The 16,716-nt window shown below is 39.2% G+C and overlaps 3 protein-coding genes across 3 annotated transcripts; 2 read left to right on the plus strand and 1 right to left on the minus strand.

Moving 5' to 3' along the window:
- The first annotated feature begins 4,101 nt into the window (after window positions 1-4,101).
- LOC122047881 (cytochrome P450 714B3-like) lies at window positions 4,102-6,947 on the plus strand. Its single transcript, XM_042609407.1, has 6 exons — window positions 4,102-4,232; window positions 4,340-4,756; window positions 5,328-5,554; window positions 5,629-5,876; window positions 5,957-6,320; window positions 6,381-6,947. Exons 2-6 carry the CDS (start codon window positions 4,453-4,455, stop codon window positions 6,840-6,842), a joined length of 1,605 nt encoding a protein of 534 aa, XP_042465341.1. The 5' UTR covers window positions 4,102-4,232; window positions 4,340-4,452; the 3' UTR covers window positions 6,843-6,947.
- A 235-nt stretch (window positions 6,948-7,182) lies between these two features.
- Window positions 7,183-9,265, minus strand: LOC122022413 (L-ascorbate oxidase homolog). The gene is made up of 3 exons (XM_042580758.1): window positions 8,889-9,265; window positions 7,691-8,806; window positions 7,183-7,595 (listed from the first exon to the last, which is right to left on the minus strand). The coding sequence occupies exons 1-3, from the start codon at window positions 9,152-9,154 to the stop codon at window positions 7,298-7,300; spliced, it is 1,680 nt and encodes a 559-aa protein (XP_042436692.1). The 5' UTR covers window positions 9,155-9,265; the 3' UTR covers window positions 7,183-7,297.
- Window positions 9,266-11,375: 2,110 nt separating this feature from the next.
- LOC122047888 (NAC domain-containing protein 2-like) lies at window positions 11,376-12,652 on the plus strand. The gene is made up of 3 exons (XM_042609420.1): window positions 11,376-11,623; window positions 11,715-12,001; window positions 12,081-12,652. Exons 1-3 carry the CDS (start codon window positions 11,437-11,439, stop codon window positions 12,450-12,452), a joined length of 846 nt encoding a protein of 281 aa, XP_042465354.1. The 5' UTR covers window positions 11,376-11,436; the 3' UTR covers window positions 12,453-12,652.
- Window positions 12,653-16,716: the final 4,064 nt, after the last annotated feature.

The following is a 16,716-nucleotide window of genomic DNA, read 5'->3' on the forward strand; positions in this document are numbered from 1 at the left end:
TTGGTGGATGTGGAGACTTACATAAGCAAGCTGTTTTGGCTGCTCAAAGGCTATTGAAACTGTTGATTCACCTGAAGCATGTCCTGGACGTTTAAATGTGCTTCTCTTTTGCTCCGTGTTTGTCTTAGAACAATATGAGGACTCTGTTTAGAATATTTGGTGGAAGGTATGGATTAGTTAAAGCAGTAAATGCTTAGATTTACTAGTTATATTTCTCCATTTTCTGTGAAAGTGTAAAACTATAATGTACCTTTTTTGTTGCTAGATCTCGGAGTAGGTCTTGATTGAGGACAGATTGAAACCCCTTGATTACAATTCATAATTTGTTTTCTGCTATCTGATGCGGTATTGGATGCAGCAGAATCAGTTGGTTTGATGACAGCAACAGAGCTGGATCGTGATTGTGGATCAGAACCTGGGTTTGAAATAATGTTGCGTTCGTTTCTCGTGGCCCTCCTCTTGCTTGGGAAGTATTTTTGGTGCCAGGTTGAAAGTTCCAGTTCAGCATATGTGCGATTGTTTCTGAGAGATTGGAACACCTGCTTTGCATGCTCTTGCAAGCACATTGCCTGGAAAACCAATACCGGTATTAATTATTTCACGAGACAATCTGACCCACCCTTTTTGGTGGTGATTGTTGTTGTTGTCGGACATGTATGAAGAAAGATAATATAGGTTTTGTTACCTCTCTATACGGTATAGAATCTGGCGAGTTTGAAGTGATTGCCTTGTTGAATACTACATAGACATCAGTCTGCAGTGGATTAATCAACAAAAAATGGAAATATTATTCAGTTGAATTGAACTCAAGTAGACTCATAAAATCTTGGATGGATTGCTAGGAGACTAGGGGTGAGTAAAAATTCGATAAAACCAAATTAACCAAACCGAACTGACCGAATTTAAGAATTCGGTTCGGTTAATTCGGTTTTCAATTTTTTTTTAAAAATTCGGTTCGGTTTTTGATGAATTCGGTTCGGTTTCGATTTTAAATTTTATAATTCGATTAAATCGATTAAACCAAATAAAAATATTTATTAATTTATTTTTATTTAAAAATATAATAAATAAAATAAAATCTCTTCTTTTTTTTAATTAAAATCAAATAAAGTTTTAAAATTCGGTTAATTCCGAATTAACCGATCTTTTATCGGTTTGGTCGGTTCGATTTTTATAGAGAATTCAATCGGTTCGATTGGTTAAAAAAAATATCAATTTATTCGATTTTTGATTTATTCGGTTCGGTCGATTCGATTTTAACCGAATGCTCAGTCTTGTAGGAGACAATGAATTAAAAGTTTCCAAGACCAACCTCAAATTGCTCCAAAGTCATGTACATCCCATCTCTGTGTTTTTGCCTAAGTGTTGCAAAATCACCAGGCTTGCTCACCCTCTCTGAGTAATCAGTAGTCTGCACAGAGAACCCTATTAATCGACAACCAAATAAATGGAGTTAAATTCAGAGATGAAAGACCTGGAACTCATCAGGCATGGAGAACAATTCTTTCCTATCTTTTCTGCAGAAAAAAAAAATAGATAGCAAAACCAAATTATCAGTAAATGAATGCAAACCTAAAAAAGTGCTAACAGTGCCGAGATGTTCATCAGAATATAATCTTGTGTTAGTTTGACTCACAATTCCAGCATGTCGAGAATGTACTCGATAATTTGGTCATTCTGCCTTTGGATCGCAGATGCGCTGCTTAAGGAATTACCATTGTTGCTTAAATCAGCTTCTTGTGCAAATTTTTCCTGCAAAATGAAAGCCACTTCATTTACATGCTTGTTTTTTTTTTCCTTCTTTTTCAAAAGTTGCCAAGATGTGGATAAGAAAATTGTTATTCTTTTCAGGATAAACTAATAGGAAAAAAAAACCTCATAATCTTCTTCTGTGTCATTCTTCTTTCTTCCTCTCTTTCTTGAATTATGTTCATCAAAGGGAGGATGTAAAAATGCATCCATTGATGCCATTGCATGCACCATCTTTTCATTCTTTTGCTCTTCAAGGGCCATCAACCTTGCACTTCTTCTCTGCCCTGATTCAATAGCCAAAGCATGCTTCCTTCTCCTTCAATCAAAATGAAATCCAATCATCATAAATTATGAATATTTAGATGAAGATTAAGCTACAAGACAAGGATACTGGAAAACATGAGATAGGATTAAGCTACAAGTTATTGTTTCAGGTATAACTTACCTTACAGACACCATCTTCCAATGTTCTACAGGTTTGGGAATTGATCCTACTTATATATTTATAGTATTGTCTAGCTCTTTATTATGAGCAATTAAAGGAATTTGTACAAGGTCTCCAGAAGATGTGCATTGACAAGGAAAGGATGGCAAATTGGTGAGTATATGAGATGTAGTTAATAGATGTTCTTGAAACTTGGTATAGAAATATATGTGCATAGCCACTTAGCTTACTGGATGTATAATACATCATTAATATTTCTGATTCATGTATTTAAGTCTTGACCATAACAAGAATGAAGGGTAAATTGTTTTCCATATAAATGAAATGAGGGCATTTAATTCACACTTTATGATAAACAAAATAGGCAGAATAGCTCGCTCTTTACAGGAAATAGCTAATTATTTTAAATGGGGAATAAATGATCTAATATCGTAGGATCAATGAATAGAGATAATAGCCTTTTTTCAGGATTAAAATAGCTAAAATATTTTCGAAGGAGGTGCAATTTTTGAAGGATATGAGTCAGGGCAGAGCATTCGGTTAAAATCGAATCGATCGAATCGAATAGATCAAAAATCGAATAAATCGATTTTTTTCAACCAATCGAATCGATCGAATTCTCTACAAAAATCGAACAGACCAAACCAATAAAAGATCGGTTAATTCAGTTTTTATCGAATTAATCGAATTTTAAAACTTTATTTGATTTTAATTATAAAAAAAAGATTTTATTTTATTTATTATATTTTTAAATAAAAATAAATTAATAAATATTTTTCTTCCGTTTAATGGATTTATTCGATTTAGTCGAATTACAAAATTTAAAATTGAAATCAAATCGAATTCATCGAAAATAGAACCAAATTTTTTAAAAAAATTGAAAATTGAATTAATCGAACCGAATTCTTAAATTCGGCCGGTTCGATTCGATTAATTTGATTTTATCGAATTTTTATTCACCACTAGATATAACTTGGAGCATTATAACAAAATGCTGTGTAATTATCACACGACGGCAGCTACGGTTGTAGAACCACTGTTTGTAATAGTCATCTATGGTTGACTTGCTATCAGAATCACAAAGCCAATGACAAAAGAAAAACAATGATACAATCCACCGAAAGGATGCCACAGGAGCAGCAATTGTGCTAGGATAGGAAAGGTTCCTTTTAAAATGATTCAGAACATAAAATTTTAAACAAAAGATCTTTTCATTTGAGTGAAATGACATGAGAAATAGATAGAAAGCATCAGAGACCACTTTAAAAGTTTAAGGAATATTAAAATAAATTTTGAATTGTAATTGATTTGTTGTTGTTGTTGTTTAAATCAAGGGACTTAGTTGAAAAGATTAGACTAGTAATCTCCAAACACAATCTGTGATACTTCAATCAATGTGGTATCATCGATCATCAAACACTCATACATGCCAAGTTAAAAGTAAATGCAGGGCACATGTTGGAGTAGCAAGAGCTTGAACCATGCTTGGCGTATTCGAACACCCAAGTCAGCTTTTTTGGCAGAGAACCAAAAGCAACAAGAAAAATTTGTGTACTCTGGTCGAGAGCAAGGTTAAACGCGAACTGTTTGTGACACTGACAACTCCAAGCTGCAAAGCAATGGCTGAGGAAGGTAAATAACGCATGTGCCCGAGTGTTGGACAATGAGTGATCTGTAATGCAGACCAAGTGTTTGATGGAAGAGCCCTTCCACTGTACTGCTCCTCTCCATTTATGTCTCTCTGCTCTCCAAGTGCTACTTGCTCGTCTCATTAGATGGCTAATGGGTACAGCATGATCCCCCACAAGATTCCCCCCTGCGTCCTGACAAAACGAGTCTTAATCAGAGCTTAGTCTGCTCATTCTGACCAAATCGGCAGACAAAGGCCTCCCACTGCAGGAGTCCTCGCGCGTATGGTACTAGAAAAATGGTCCTGCCGCTGTGGTCCATCGCCACCAAGTGCCGGAAGAGATGACAAAAAGTGGAACAGCTACAATATTGCTTTACAATTATTATCCGAATCCATGTTTTTAAGGTCGGACCTTTTCCATTAATCGACGTTCATATTGTAAGGGACGTTCATAAGCCCCTTGTCCTATGATCTAACATGGACGGACTCCTCCTTTTCCTGTTCTCATGCAGAAACTACAATCTCTATACATAGTCCAGCTTATCATTATCATCATCTTCATCTTCATCTTCATCTTCATCATCCCGTTGAGTGAAGAAGAAAATATCAGGCGGCAATTAAGATCATGGAGATCAGCGATCCAGTACTGCAGTTCTTGCTCGCCCTGTGCATGGCCGGAGCTTGCAGCTTAGCCTTCTACTTCTACTACAGGTCCTGGTTCCGACCGCAGACCGTCCGCCGGAGGCTGAGGCAGCAGGGCGTGGCTGGGCCGCCTCCTTCGTTCCCCTTCGGGAACTCGCTCGAGATGAAGAGGCTCGTCGCGGAGATGAAACGGAGGAGAGGCCGAGGAGGGGAAGAAACTACTGAAATCGAGCATGACTATACTCCTCTGGTGTTTCCTTACTTCGAACACTGGAGGAAAATTTACGGTATGAAGTGATTACTTTATTCTGTCATTCTCTTCAGCAACTGCAGAGTACTGTTTGTGCATGCATAGCGTGTTTGGCCAAGAACGGAGCTAGAGAGAAGCCGATGATGTGGAGAGAGAGAGAAGATCTTACAAATAGTGAGAGAGGCATTTTGTTAGATTCTCATATCCAATTAGGTTTCTTCTTTGTGGAAGAAGCCGATCGTACGTAGTTCAAAAATAGGACCACATATGATGGCTTAGCTGCCTTAATTTCTTTCTGTCTTCGGTGTCGATCAATACGTGATTGGAGGAGTTTGTTTGTAGAAAGGCTAAATTGCTCGTCCCCGTGTTCCCGCCGCACTCAATACAAAACCATCACAAGGGAGATAAATCATGATAGCCAATAGAGCAAGTGGTAGATGAGATGAGGTAAGAGATTTATGCCCCGACATCTATGTGGTTTTATTTGTAGAAAGGGGATGAGGAAGGAAGAAGAGAGAGAGATTCTTGGGGATACATTGAAAAGGATATGTAGGTATTTAATTCAAGAAAAAACAAAACTATTGATGTGAAATTGAATAACCATGCAGGCCCGGTGTTTTTATATTCGATGGGCAATGTGGTCGCGTTACATGTGAGTCACCCTGACGTGGTGAAGGAGATCAGCCTCTGTTCTTCCTCAGATTTGGGCAAGGCCAGTTACTTGAAGAAGACCCACGAGCCTCTGTTCGGCCAAGGCATTCTCAAATCCAATGGCGAGTCTTGGTCTCACCAAAGAAAGATCATTGCTCCGGAGTTCTTCTCCGACAAAGTCAAGGTACATATATCTATTTCTGAATCAGTTCTTTTCTCGTTCATGATGTATTCATTTATACTGTCTGGCCACAACAGGGGATGGTGGATTTGATGGTGGACTCTGCAACTCCATTGCTGACGTCATGGAGAGAGACAGTTGAGCTCGCAGGAGGAACCGCAGAAATAAAGATCGACGAGCATTTGAGACGCTACTCTGCAGATGCGATCTCAAGGACATGTTTTGGGAGCAATTACGCGAAAGGGAAGGAGATCTTTGAGAAACTAAGAGCCCTGCAAAACGCCGTCGCAAGACCGAATTTCTTTGCCGAAATCACTGGCTTAAGGTGTCTGTTTGATCTTTAGATTTCGAGGTTACTTGATTCCGATATCGGTGGAGCGATGTGAGAGAGAATTAATCTGACAGATGCATTCCGACGAAGCGAGCGCGTGAGGTGCAGAGGCTGAACAGGGAGGTGAACGCTCTGATCTTGAGAGCGGCGAAGGAGGAGGACAAGGAGGAGAGCGGCGGAGAACAGCCGACTCAGAGGAACCTTCTTCAGGCCATCCTGCGCAGTGCGAGCGGGAGCCTGGAGTGCTCCGATAGGTTCGTGGTGGACAACTGCAAGAACATATACTTCGCCGGGCACGAGACGACCGCGGTGGCGGCCAGTTGGTGTCTGATGCTTCTGGCGCTGCACCCGGAGTGGCAGGCTCGGGCTCGCGCCGAGGCAGTGGAGGTCTGCGGCGGCCGATCGCCGGACTCGAATGCGCTTCAGAAGATGAAGATCGTAAGTAAATTAATATTGCCAGACCAATCACTGTTTGACATTAAATTAATTGAATTGCAGTTGACGATGGTGATCCAGGAGACGCTGAGACTGTACCCTCCCGGCGCGTTCGTGGCCCGGGAGGCGCTCAGGGACGTGGACCTCGCCGGCCTCCTCATTCCGGCCGGCGTCAACATCTACGTGCCCGTCACCGTTCTCCACCATGACGCCTCCATCTGGGGCCCCGACCCCCACCGCTTCGACCCCGACCGCTTCGCCCGCGGCTCCTCCTCCATCACTGCCGCCGCCGGCTGCCGCCCCCCGCACACCTACCTTCCCTTCGGCGCTGGGCCGCGCACCTGCCTCGGTCAAAACTTCGCCATGGCCGAGCTCAAGGTCGTCCTCTCGCTTCTCCTGCTCCGGTTCGACTTCGACCTCTCGCCGGCGTACTGCCATTCGCCTTGCATGAGGCTGATCGTGGAGCCGGAGCACGGAGTGAAGCTGCTGGTCAAGCAAGTGCAAGCCGACTCGATTACCAGCTAATTTGAATATGAATTAAGGTACAAACCCTGGATTAGCAATAATGATTAGTGTCATAATTATTATATTTTTTACTTCGGTGAAAATACTTAATTATGCTTTTCAGCATCCTTTACTCATATATGTTTATTATTAATAAATTAAAATATTATAATTAGTTCTAATAACATACTGAATGATGAATTAATTGATCATGTATATATATGCTTGGATCAAGTTTTATTTCCGCATTAAATGTTCAAATATTGCATCAAAGAATTACATGAAACAATTGACTCAAAAACAAAGAATAATTAATTATATTAAAAGCAAATTGAAAAGAAATGAAAATCATCAAGGTGGCATGCATCATGGTTCACGGCAAGTATCCTACACTCTGGTCTCCCTTTAGAATCCCTTGCTTCGTCTTCCATATTTTATCAATCATGCATGCGCGCCGCACTTTAGTGACGTCGCGATTAGGTATAAGGTGGCGGCGTGGGCAAGCCGACCACTTCACCGCAGAGCATCTGGGTTGCCGGCAGGCTGTACTCATCCCTCAGCGACCTCGCCGAACACAGCACGCTGAAGTAGAGCTGCTGGCCGAGGTAGTGCCTCTCCCACATTTCTGACCGAATGTTCCACATCCCGGAGTTGTCGAACGTGAGGCCGATCGCCGTCCATGACCTCGGGTACACCTGAATGGTGTGCCGGCTCACCGTGTCAAGAAGGTTGTATGTATCCCGGCTCGACGGCGACCACTTCCCGTGTCCCATCCTGTGGCAGAGCACCAAAAGAAAACAGAGTAATTAGAACTGAAAAAAAATATATATCAAATTTTGCAGAGATTTATTGATGATTTAGTCAATTACCCGAGGGGGAAGAAGGAGTAGCCGTCCAAATGGTAGCACTGAATGCTCCTCTCCGGATTCTCGAGGATGATCTCAATGTAGTCTCTGAAAGTGCAATTGACGACGTTGGGCGCGACCTTGATGGAGTTGGTCGTCTCCGGCGCCGGATCGTCGGAGATGATGTTGTACTGGAACACCTTATCGGCGATGCCGAAGTACTGGGCGAGCTTGAGGGGAGTGGCGGGGTTCTCGTGCGACACGCCGTTGAGGGCGTAGCGGCGCTTGCCGTCGACGAGCCCGACGTTGCTGAGGAGCTTGATGGTGCGCGTGATGTTGATGCCGCCGTAGTGGTAGGATCCCTGGGGGTTGGGACGGGCGGCGCTGGCGGTGAGGTTCCACCGGAAGGAGCGCCACTGATTGAGAGACCAGGCCCATCCGACGGGTGCCGGCGGCAGATCCTGTGACGGTGGGGTGGAGGAGCCGGCGTAACGGATGATGCCGGTGGCGTTTCTGGAGTACTTGGTGAAGCGGGCGGAGGTGGCCATGTAGTAGTCGCGAGGGGGCTGATCGGCGGTGACGAGAACAGAGAGGCACTGGCCGACGTGAATGTCGAGGGACTCGTACACGTTCTGCACCGTGTGCGACCCGTCCATCTCCACCAGCTTCATGACATGGCCCTGGATCCGGAAGTTGAGCGCCAGCTTGAGCCCCACGTTGCACATGCGGTACCGGTACGTCTTGCCGGCCTCCATGATGAACAGCGGTGGGTCATCCTTGCCGGAGGAGTCCTTTCCGGTCTTACCGTTGATGAGGACGCCGTTGGGGTTGCCGATGTTCTGGCCGGCGTCGAGCGTGTTGGCCAGCGCCTTGTGGCTCTTGGTGTACCAGTCGCCGATGAGGACGGTGTAGTCGTCGGCGGGGTCATCGAAGGGTACGGGGATGAGAAGGCGGCTGTTGACGCGGATGCCGCCGAAGCCGCCGACGGCACGCTGCATGCCGGTGGACGGAAAGTAGAAGAAGCTCCCGATTTGGTCCTTCATCTGATAGTGATAGGTGTAGTTTGTGCCGGGAAGGATGGGACAGTTGGTGCCCGGCATGCCATCTTGCCATGAATTCTTCCTGTGCTGGATGCCATTCCTGATCCATCGAACAAAACAAACTAATGAATACATCGATCTATCATAATGAATTAGAAACAGAGTTAAACTATCAAATCGACCATGTGAAGAGGAGGGGCTCGTCGAGGTTATTGAAGACGTTGATGACGATGTTGTTGTTGGTGGTGGAATTGATGTTGGGGCCTGGGAACTGGTCGTTGATGAGGATGACCTGCTGTGGGACGCCGAGAGGAGACATGGTGCCGTAACTGACCTTCCATGTGAAGAATAGATAAGGGTCCTCGGCGCGCACCGCCGGGGAGAAGAGGCCGAGAAGACAAATACAAGCAACTAGGAGTGCGGTGGCCGCCGGCGACGACATCTTCATGTTTGTTGTACTGTGAGCGCGCTGTGCTGTTCGAAGAGAACAAGAAGGAAGGGATGTGTTTATAGGTGAAGCGAGGGGTAGGGAAAAAGCGAATTTGGAGGACGACGAGGAAGAGCGACCGTTCGCGTTCAAAGGAGAGCTCCGGTACGCTCGTTTTTCCGAGCTTCGCGCTCGGACTCGTTATCGTCTTCCGGTGCTTGATCTGAAATTGTTTAAATATAGAAATGTAATAGGCAGAGTTGACCTCTTCTCGCTTACGATTGATTGTGGCAATTTCAGCCGTCAGATCAATGATCACATGATCCGAACTGTATATTTAATTTATTAATGGAAAATATGTTCAGCAAATTACTGAACAAAGTTTCCTAAATATCGTGATGTATCCTGATTTAAAAATTATCAATCACTTACCCCGCTCCTTTTTATCCTAAGAATCGATTCCACACTCTAATAATCAATTTGAGGAATCAATTAATTGCTACCCATGACAATTGATTATAAAATTTAATTTATATTTCAAAAACTTATTCCTCTAGTATAATATGTTAAATTAATATTTGAAAGCATAGATATAATTAGAACAATGAGATAAATATATATAATCTAATTTCATATCATTTTTAATTCGGTCTATAAGTTGATTTTAATAAAAATCTGTTAATGGATTTAAAGAGATCGGAATGATATAAAACAGATTTTATGTGTTCATCTAGTACTCTTAATTAAATTCATGTTATCAAATATCAATTTGGCATAATATATTTATTTTTTTAAATATGCATATATCCGAAAATTTTAATTTATGATAATAAAATTATTAGTCTAAATATGACGTATAAAAATGATTTTAAAAATATAAATATAGTTAAAAGAAATAGACAAATATATAAGGCATTCTAAATTTTTTAGAATCATTAATCAATTTTTATCTGTCTAAACTAATTAAAATTAACTGATGGACTTAAGCTCATAACGACATTAAATTAAATTTTCTGTATTCGTCTCCTTATTCTGAATATATCAATACTTATAGATATATCAATTCGATATATCAGTTATTTTTTAATCATATATATATATATATATATAGAGTTATTGTTGATGGCCACGTCAACATTAAAAAAAATCTCATTTATGTTTAAAATCATATGTATTTAATTAATATTTGAGTATGGGGTATAATCAAGAGAATTAGACCGTGTATATAAGATTTTATTTCATATTATTTTAAGTTTTCTAAATTTATCAATCAATTTTGATTAAAATTGATCAATGGACTTAGAAAATTTAAAATATATATCTTTATGTTTGTCTAGTTCTTCTAATTATATCCATACCCTTAATATTATTTTCATACGTCATATTAAGAATAATAATTTTTTAAACATAAATGTCTTTAAAAAATTTATTTCATGTTCAAAAAATTATGATTCACAATACTATGTATCATATTGATGTTCGATGATATGAATATAATTAGAAAAACTAAACGATTTTATTTTATATTATTCCGAACTCTCTAAATCAATCAGTCAATTTTTACATAAATCGACTGATGGATCTAGAAATATTAAAATAATATGGAACAAAGTCTTATATGTACGTCTAATTATTTTGATTATATTTATGATCTTAAATATTATTTTGATATAATATATTTAGAGTAGTAAATTTGTTATCATAATTTTTTAATTTTTTTTTTAAATTAATTATATAATGTACAACCGATTAAAGTTATTAAAGTTGTTGTTCATCGTCACAAAGATGTTTGCATTCGGAGGGGTAAAAATGGAACGAGGTAATTTATTTGATAATTTTACCAAATTTAAATATTTTTAAAATTTTCCCACAAATGATTCAGTAATTTATATCGAACAGGTCGACATAGACCAAGCCAAATGAGCCCGCGTTCGCCCCGAGAGGCTTCTAGAGAGCCAGGACGACGGGAATCTTCCGGATGACAGATGCCCACGTGTTGCGATTGGACCATCCAGGATTATGTACTCAGTGACGTCATCCGATAGTGACACGTCCACAGAATCCGACCGCGGTCTCCAAGGAGACCGGTCTAGCGACCACCTCCCTCCGCTTTCACCTTCCTCGTCGAAGCCTCCTGACGAGTGACGCCCCACCGCGTGTCCTGTAGTCGGACCTCTACTTCCACGTTCCAGACGCCACCACTGGATTTGTTCGTATTCTAGTTGTCGCGTCGCCGATGCTTCTTTATATTCGCCCTCTTCTCAGCTGCTTTCAGTTGAAGGTGTGAGATTACAAGCGATCAAATGGGAGTTGTTGACAGGAGGAGAGACGCGGAGGCGGAGCTCAACCTTCCGCCGGGGTTCCGCTTCCACCCCACCGACGAAGAGCTCGTCGAGCACTACCTCTGCCGGAAGGCGGCGTGCCAGCGCCTGCCGGTTCCGATCATCGCCGAGGTCGACCTCTACAAGTACGACCCGTGGGACCTTCCAGGTAATTGGGAAAACTCGATTTTGATGCTGAATTCTTCGATTTGGATCGCCGAATTGGTTGGTGTTGATCATGGTGGTGATTGGATGAGCAGAGAAGGCGTTGTTCGGGCAGCGGGAGTGGTACTTCTTCACGCCGAGGGACCGAAAGTACCCTAACGGGTTGCGGCCGAATCGGGCGGCCGGGAGCGGGTACTGGAAAGCGACTGGCGCCGATAAGCCGGTGGTCGTGCCGGACACCGGCCGGCCTGCCGCGATCAAGAAGGCGCTGGTGTTCTACCACGGCAAGCCGCCGAGAGGCGTCAAGACAGATTGGATCATGCACGAGTACCGGCTCGCGAACCCAAATCGCTCGGCGACGAACAAGAAAGGCACCCTGAGAGTAAGTTCGATGACAATTTCGTCTTTAAAAAGCAGATTTTGATTCGATTTCTTGCTTAGAAATCGAAAATTGGTTGCAGTTGGACGACTGGGTGCTGTGCCGGTTATACAACAAGAAGAACAGCTGGGAGAAGAAGAAGACGCCAGTGAAAACAGAGGCGGTGGAGTCGCCGGAGACCATCGCCGACAGCTTACGTACGCCGGAATCCGACATCGACCACGAAGGATATCCTGCCGATTTCGACGAGCTAATCCAACGAGGTGGATTCTATCCCAATCAGACAATGAACGACGAGAAGCACAAGGAAGAGAGCGACTGGTTCACAGACTTCAACCTCGACGATTTGCAGAGTCCGTTCGCCGAAATCGAATCAATCGATGTGTCGAGCCAAGATGATTACTTCCCGTCGGTGTTTTCTCCATATTTTAAATCGAGTATGCCTTCATTTTGAGATCGGCGGAAGAACAGAGTGGCCCTCTGTTCTTTGATAGATTAGCGGACCTGAAGAAACCTTTCTCGGCGAATTCAGTAGTATTTCACTGGGGAAAGGAATGTTCTTTTTTAACTTATTTTTTATATAGTTTATTGACCAAAATATGTTGGATAAAAAATTTACAAGATATTAATTGAATTTAAATAAATTGAATTAAATTCACTTATACGTTGAAATGATATGAATTGATAATTTCAGACTAACAATAAAGATTAGTTTCTATTAATGGTTGAATTGATAATTTCAGACTATCAATAAAGATAAGTTTATGTTAATTATTGAGTGATCGAGCTTCGAGTTCAAATAGTAAAATTCGAGCGGATTTAATGGTCGGGCGGATAAGTAGTAGATTGACTGATGACAGTAAAGTCGAGCAAGTTTGGCCAGACAGAGAGCCGACCGGATGAGAGGTTGGTCGAGCGAGTAGACAGACCGAGCGAGAGGTCGGTCGGGCTAACAGACAGGTCGTGAGAGGCCGGTTGGGAGAACAGGCAGGCCGAGCGAGCAAGTGTTGACTGAGTGAAGAGGTCGACCGGGCAGACGAAGATGTCGATCGGGGGGACAAAGAGACCGGGCGAGCTGACCGAGGTTTGCGATTGACGTAGTTTCCTTGAAACAGATTTGTCCCACCTCCGGTAGTGCTTCGAAGTTTACTCGGGTCGTCTGTTTCCTATGATACACGAATTGAGTGGTACTCAATTGCTATTACAGGCACTCCGCCGAGTAAGAGTTGCACGACAGATGAAGAGGGAATACAGGTGGAGAGTTTATGGTACTTTTCTGTATGTATAAACCTATGATCGCAGCCTCAACGGCAGTGTTAACGTTTCGCTCAGTCGTTTTACTTTTGTATTAATCTTACTTTAATGCATCTGTTACACAAGCAGTAAAAAGATTTACATAGCAAAATATTAGTTGTTCTACTTGGATAAATTTTACTCCAACTTGTCCGAGCACACGAGTCAACATGGTTCAATATAATTCAGGCTTTATATTTACATCCCTTTATGTACCTATACATGAAAGAGACTCTCTCCCAATGTATTTTTTCATATTCTCAATATATATATATCATAAAATAAAATTTTCAATATGAAACTAAAGTGCTATTCATAATAAAATCCTCTTTATTTTTCCAATTCGTTTATTTATATAACTTATATATAATAAATAATAATAAGGTAATTTATTTAAAAATGATACTTTGCTTTTATATTTATAAGAAAGGTATTTATTTTCTAAAAGATAATGTTTTTTTTTCAGCCTATACGTATACTTAAATAAAGTTTATTTAAGTGAAAAGACAATTAAAGGAAAAAATAATAATTTAATGTCACAGAACATAAACTTTAGATATAAAAAGGTTTGGCAAAAAACAGATGGTTACAAATGTGAAGGGTGAAGGAAGGAGACTGTTGTGTACGAATTTTGTTCCCGGATTAGATTTACTCATCAAGTTGATTCGTGCGTGAATTATGATTTATGCGTGTTAAATACTTTGACTGAACTGGTTAGGAAAAGTATGATTTATGTATGTTAAATTCTTTGACTGAACTGGGATAAAATTTAGTCAAGTGAATGAATTAATATTTTATTATTTAAATCATTTTTCTCAATCGATGATTAATAAAACATATATATTCTTCAGCCGTCTGAGTTGGACGGATTAATAGATAGCAAATTATTTTATAAGGAGAGTCTAAATTGGCAAAATTAAGGTGATTAAGCTCATCCTTGGAGGAGGAGGTAAGTTGACTGTTAGATCTTGGAATAGTAACTAGCATATGACTTCAAGTTGTCAACACTTTATGCGCTAGCCATGAGACCGTTCCGAATGGACTTAAAAAAAGATACAAATATTCGAAAAAATATTTTCCTACATCTTCATTCCCCAAATCTTCAATCCGTTGTGCATTTTTTGCTAAGTTGTTTGCCCGTAATAACAATTGGGTGTTTTCTCAGTTCCATCTGTTGAACGGACTATCGCCACAAGAAGTTAACCGGGTCAACGCTTATAAATAAGCCAAAGAATTTTGGCAGAAGTTCCTGGAGTTATATGAAGGAACCTCGGCGGTCAAACTCGCAAAAAGAAATATGCTCCAAAACCAGCTCAGTGACCTCCGACTTGAAGAAGGGGAAACAGTTACTCAGCTACACGTCAGACTCAAAGAACTAATCACCAGAATCACCAACCTCGGAGAGATTGTAACAAATCGACATTCTCTTCAATATGCTCTCAATGCATTCCCAAGAACTCCGGATTGGACATCTATAGTAGATTATTTCTATATTTCTAAGGATCTTGAGGTAGTACCTTAGAATGTCTATTTTCAACTATAAAATTACATGAAACTCGATGTGCAGGTCTAAGAAATAAAAAGGACCCAACTCAGAACCTAGCTTTCAAAGCTAAGAAGATCGAGCAAGAAGTCGACTCCTCACTCTACGAGGATCAAGAAGTATATATGGTAAGGAAGTTTAAAATGTTTTTTAGATTTAACAAGTTTAATGAGTTGCCAAGAAAAATTTAAGAGGTCAAAGAAAGATTAGATGCTACAACTGTGATGAAAAAGGATATGTAAAGGACAATTGTCCAAGATTGAAAAACAAAGGGTCAAACAAATACAAACACAAAAATCTCAAAGCCACGTGGGATGAAACATCATCATCCGAGTCCGAAAAAAGAAGAATACATAGGACTAGCATTGATGACTAGTCACCAAGAATCAAATGACAAAACAACCACAGAAGAAAACATCGATGAAGGGGGAGCTACGCCATATGTTAGCAACAATGAAGGGAGAAAATCCAACTTTAGATCAGATATGGTAAGTGAGGTATGTCTTTTACCTCCTAATTAGATATATTCAGATATTAAGTTAATGTCTAAATCTTTGTATAGGTTTAAAGCTAAGAATATTAAATTGAAAAAAGACAATATGAATTTAAAAATTATCCTAGCTAAAGTATATCCACTAGAAGAATTTGATAAAATAAAAAATGAGAATGCAAAATTAAAAGAACAAATAAAATGTCTTAAAAATTCTACATGTTCAAATTTTTCACAAAATCTAAATTTCAAATATTATAGTGGATTTAATTGATGTATCAAGAACTATAGGGACCAAATTATAAAAGTAAATAGAAAATTTATTCCTATAAAATATTTGATAAATCTAGTAGTAAGGAATTTATTTTGGTTTTTAAATCACGCTTAATCTGAATAGATTAATTTTTTATGCATACTTTAAATTTAATTCACTTTAATTTTTAACTTTATTTATTAAATTAATTATTTCACAGGTCTTTTGTTAATGTTTTAGGTTGAATTTTTTTCTATGCAAAATAAAGACATTGTCTACTCATACAAAGTTTTTCAAAATTCTCTGATCGTTATATTTATTTTTAAAATTTTTCTTTAGAAAAATGAGTTTTGATGATTAAATATATTTAGAAAATTTATTTTTTTAAAATATAATTTTTTTGAGATCATGAGTTATGTTTTCTGTTAGAATTAAAAACTTTTAGAGTTTTTTTTGACAATTATCTAATTTTTTATGATTTTTTGATAAAAAAAAATATATTTTAAAATTTAATTATTTCATAGATTAATTTTTAAAAATCTGATTTTTTAGGAAGTTATTGTTGTATTTTGTATGATGATAAAAATCAGCAACATTTTTAGGACTTCAAAACTTTTTAATAATTAATTTTAAAAATAATGCTATCGGTTTAAAAATATTTATTACTGTTATATTATAAATATTCTGTAGGTAAAAATTTTTATCCAATCTAACTACTCAGTTTGACTTTGATAAAAATCTGTTGGATTTTTTAAAATATAAAAATAATTTTTTATTTATTTTTTCAAAATAGAGAATTAATTGATAAAATTAGTGCCTTTTTAAGAATTAATTTTGATAAAAAGTAGTTTATTGACAATTTTATTCAAAACCCCTAGATTTTTTTTAATATTTTTTCTGATTATTTTTTTATTTTTCCCTTACATGTTTTTTTTATATGATCAAAAGGGAGAAAAATAGAGTTCAGTTTAGAAGGAGATATTGAATTGATTTAATTCTTTACTTATATAATTGCAATATTACCTATTTTATTATTTGGTTTAACCATAATTTAACTTGGGTTGATGTATGTCAAAAAGGAAAAAATTGTAAGTACCTCAGGTTGGTTTTGATGTAATCAATAAAGTCAAGTTAGGATC

Source organism: Zingiber officinale, chromosome 1B (assembly GCF_018446385.1).
Source record: "Zingiber officinale cultivar Zhangliang chromosome 1B, Zo_v1.1, whole genome shotgun sequence".
NCBI classification, from domain to species: domain Eukaryota; kingdom Viridiplantae; phylum Streptophyta; class Magnoliopsida; order Zingiberales; family Zingiberaceae; genus Zingiber; species Zingiber officinale.

Coding starts and splice junctions, on each gene's coding strand:
- LOC122047888 (XM_042609420.1), top strand. CDS start 11,437: ATGGGAGTTGTTGACAGGAGGAGAGACGCGGAGGCGGAGCTCAACCTT. Junction 11,624..11,714: donor CGACCCGTGGGACCTTCCAG/GTAATTGGGAAA, acceptor TTGGATGAGCAG/AGAAGGCGTTGTTCGGGCAG. Junction 12,002..12,080: donor ACAAGAAAGGCACCCTGAGA/GTAAGTTCGATG, acceptor AATTGGTTGCAG/TTGGACGACTGGGTGCTGTG.
- LOC122047881 (XM_042609407.1), top strand. CDS start 4,453: ATGGAGATCAGCGATCCAGTACTGCAGTTCTTGCTCGCCCTGTGCATG. Junction 4,757..5,327: donor ACACTGGAGGAAAATTTACG/GTATGAAGTGAT, acceptor ATAACCATGCAG/GCCCGGTGTTTTTATATTCG. Junction 5,555..5,628: donor TCTTCTCCGACAAAGTCAAG/GTACATATATCT, acceptor TGGCCACAACAG/GGGATGGTGGATTTGATGGT.
- LOC122022413 (XM_042580758.1), bottom strand. CDS start 9,154: ATGAAGATGTCGTCGCCGGCGGCCACCGCACTCCTAGTTGCTTGTATT. Junction 8,807..8,888: donor GAGCCCCTCCTCTTCACATG/GTCGATTTGATA, acceptor TCGATGGATCAG/GAATGGCATCCAGCACAGGA. Junction 7,596..7,690: donor TACTCCTTCTTCCCCCTCGG/GTAATTGACTAA, acceptor GCTCTGCCACAG/GATGGGACACGGGAAGTGGT.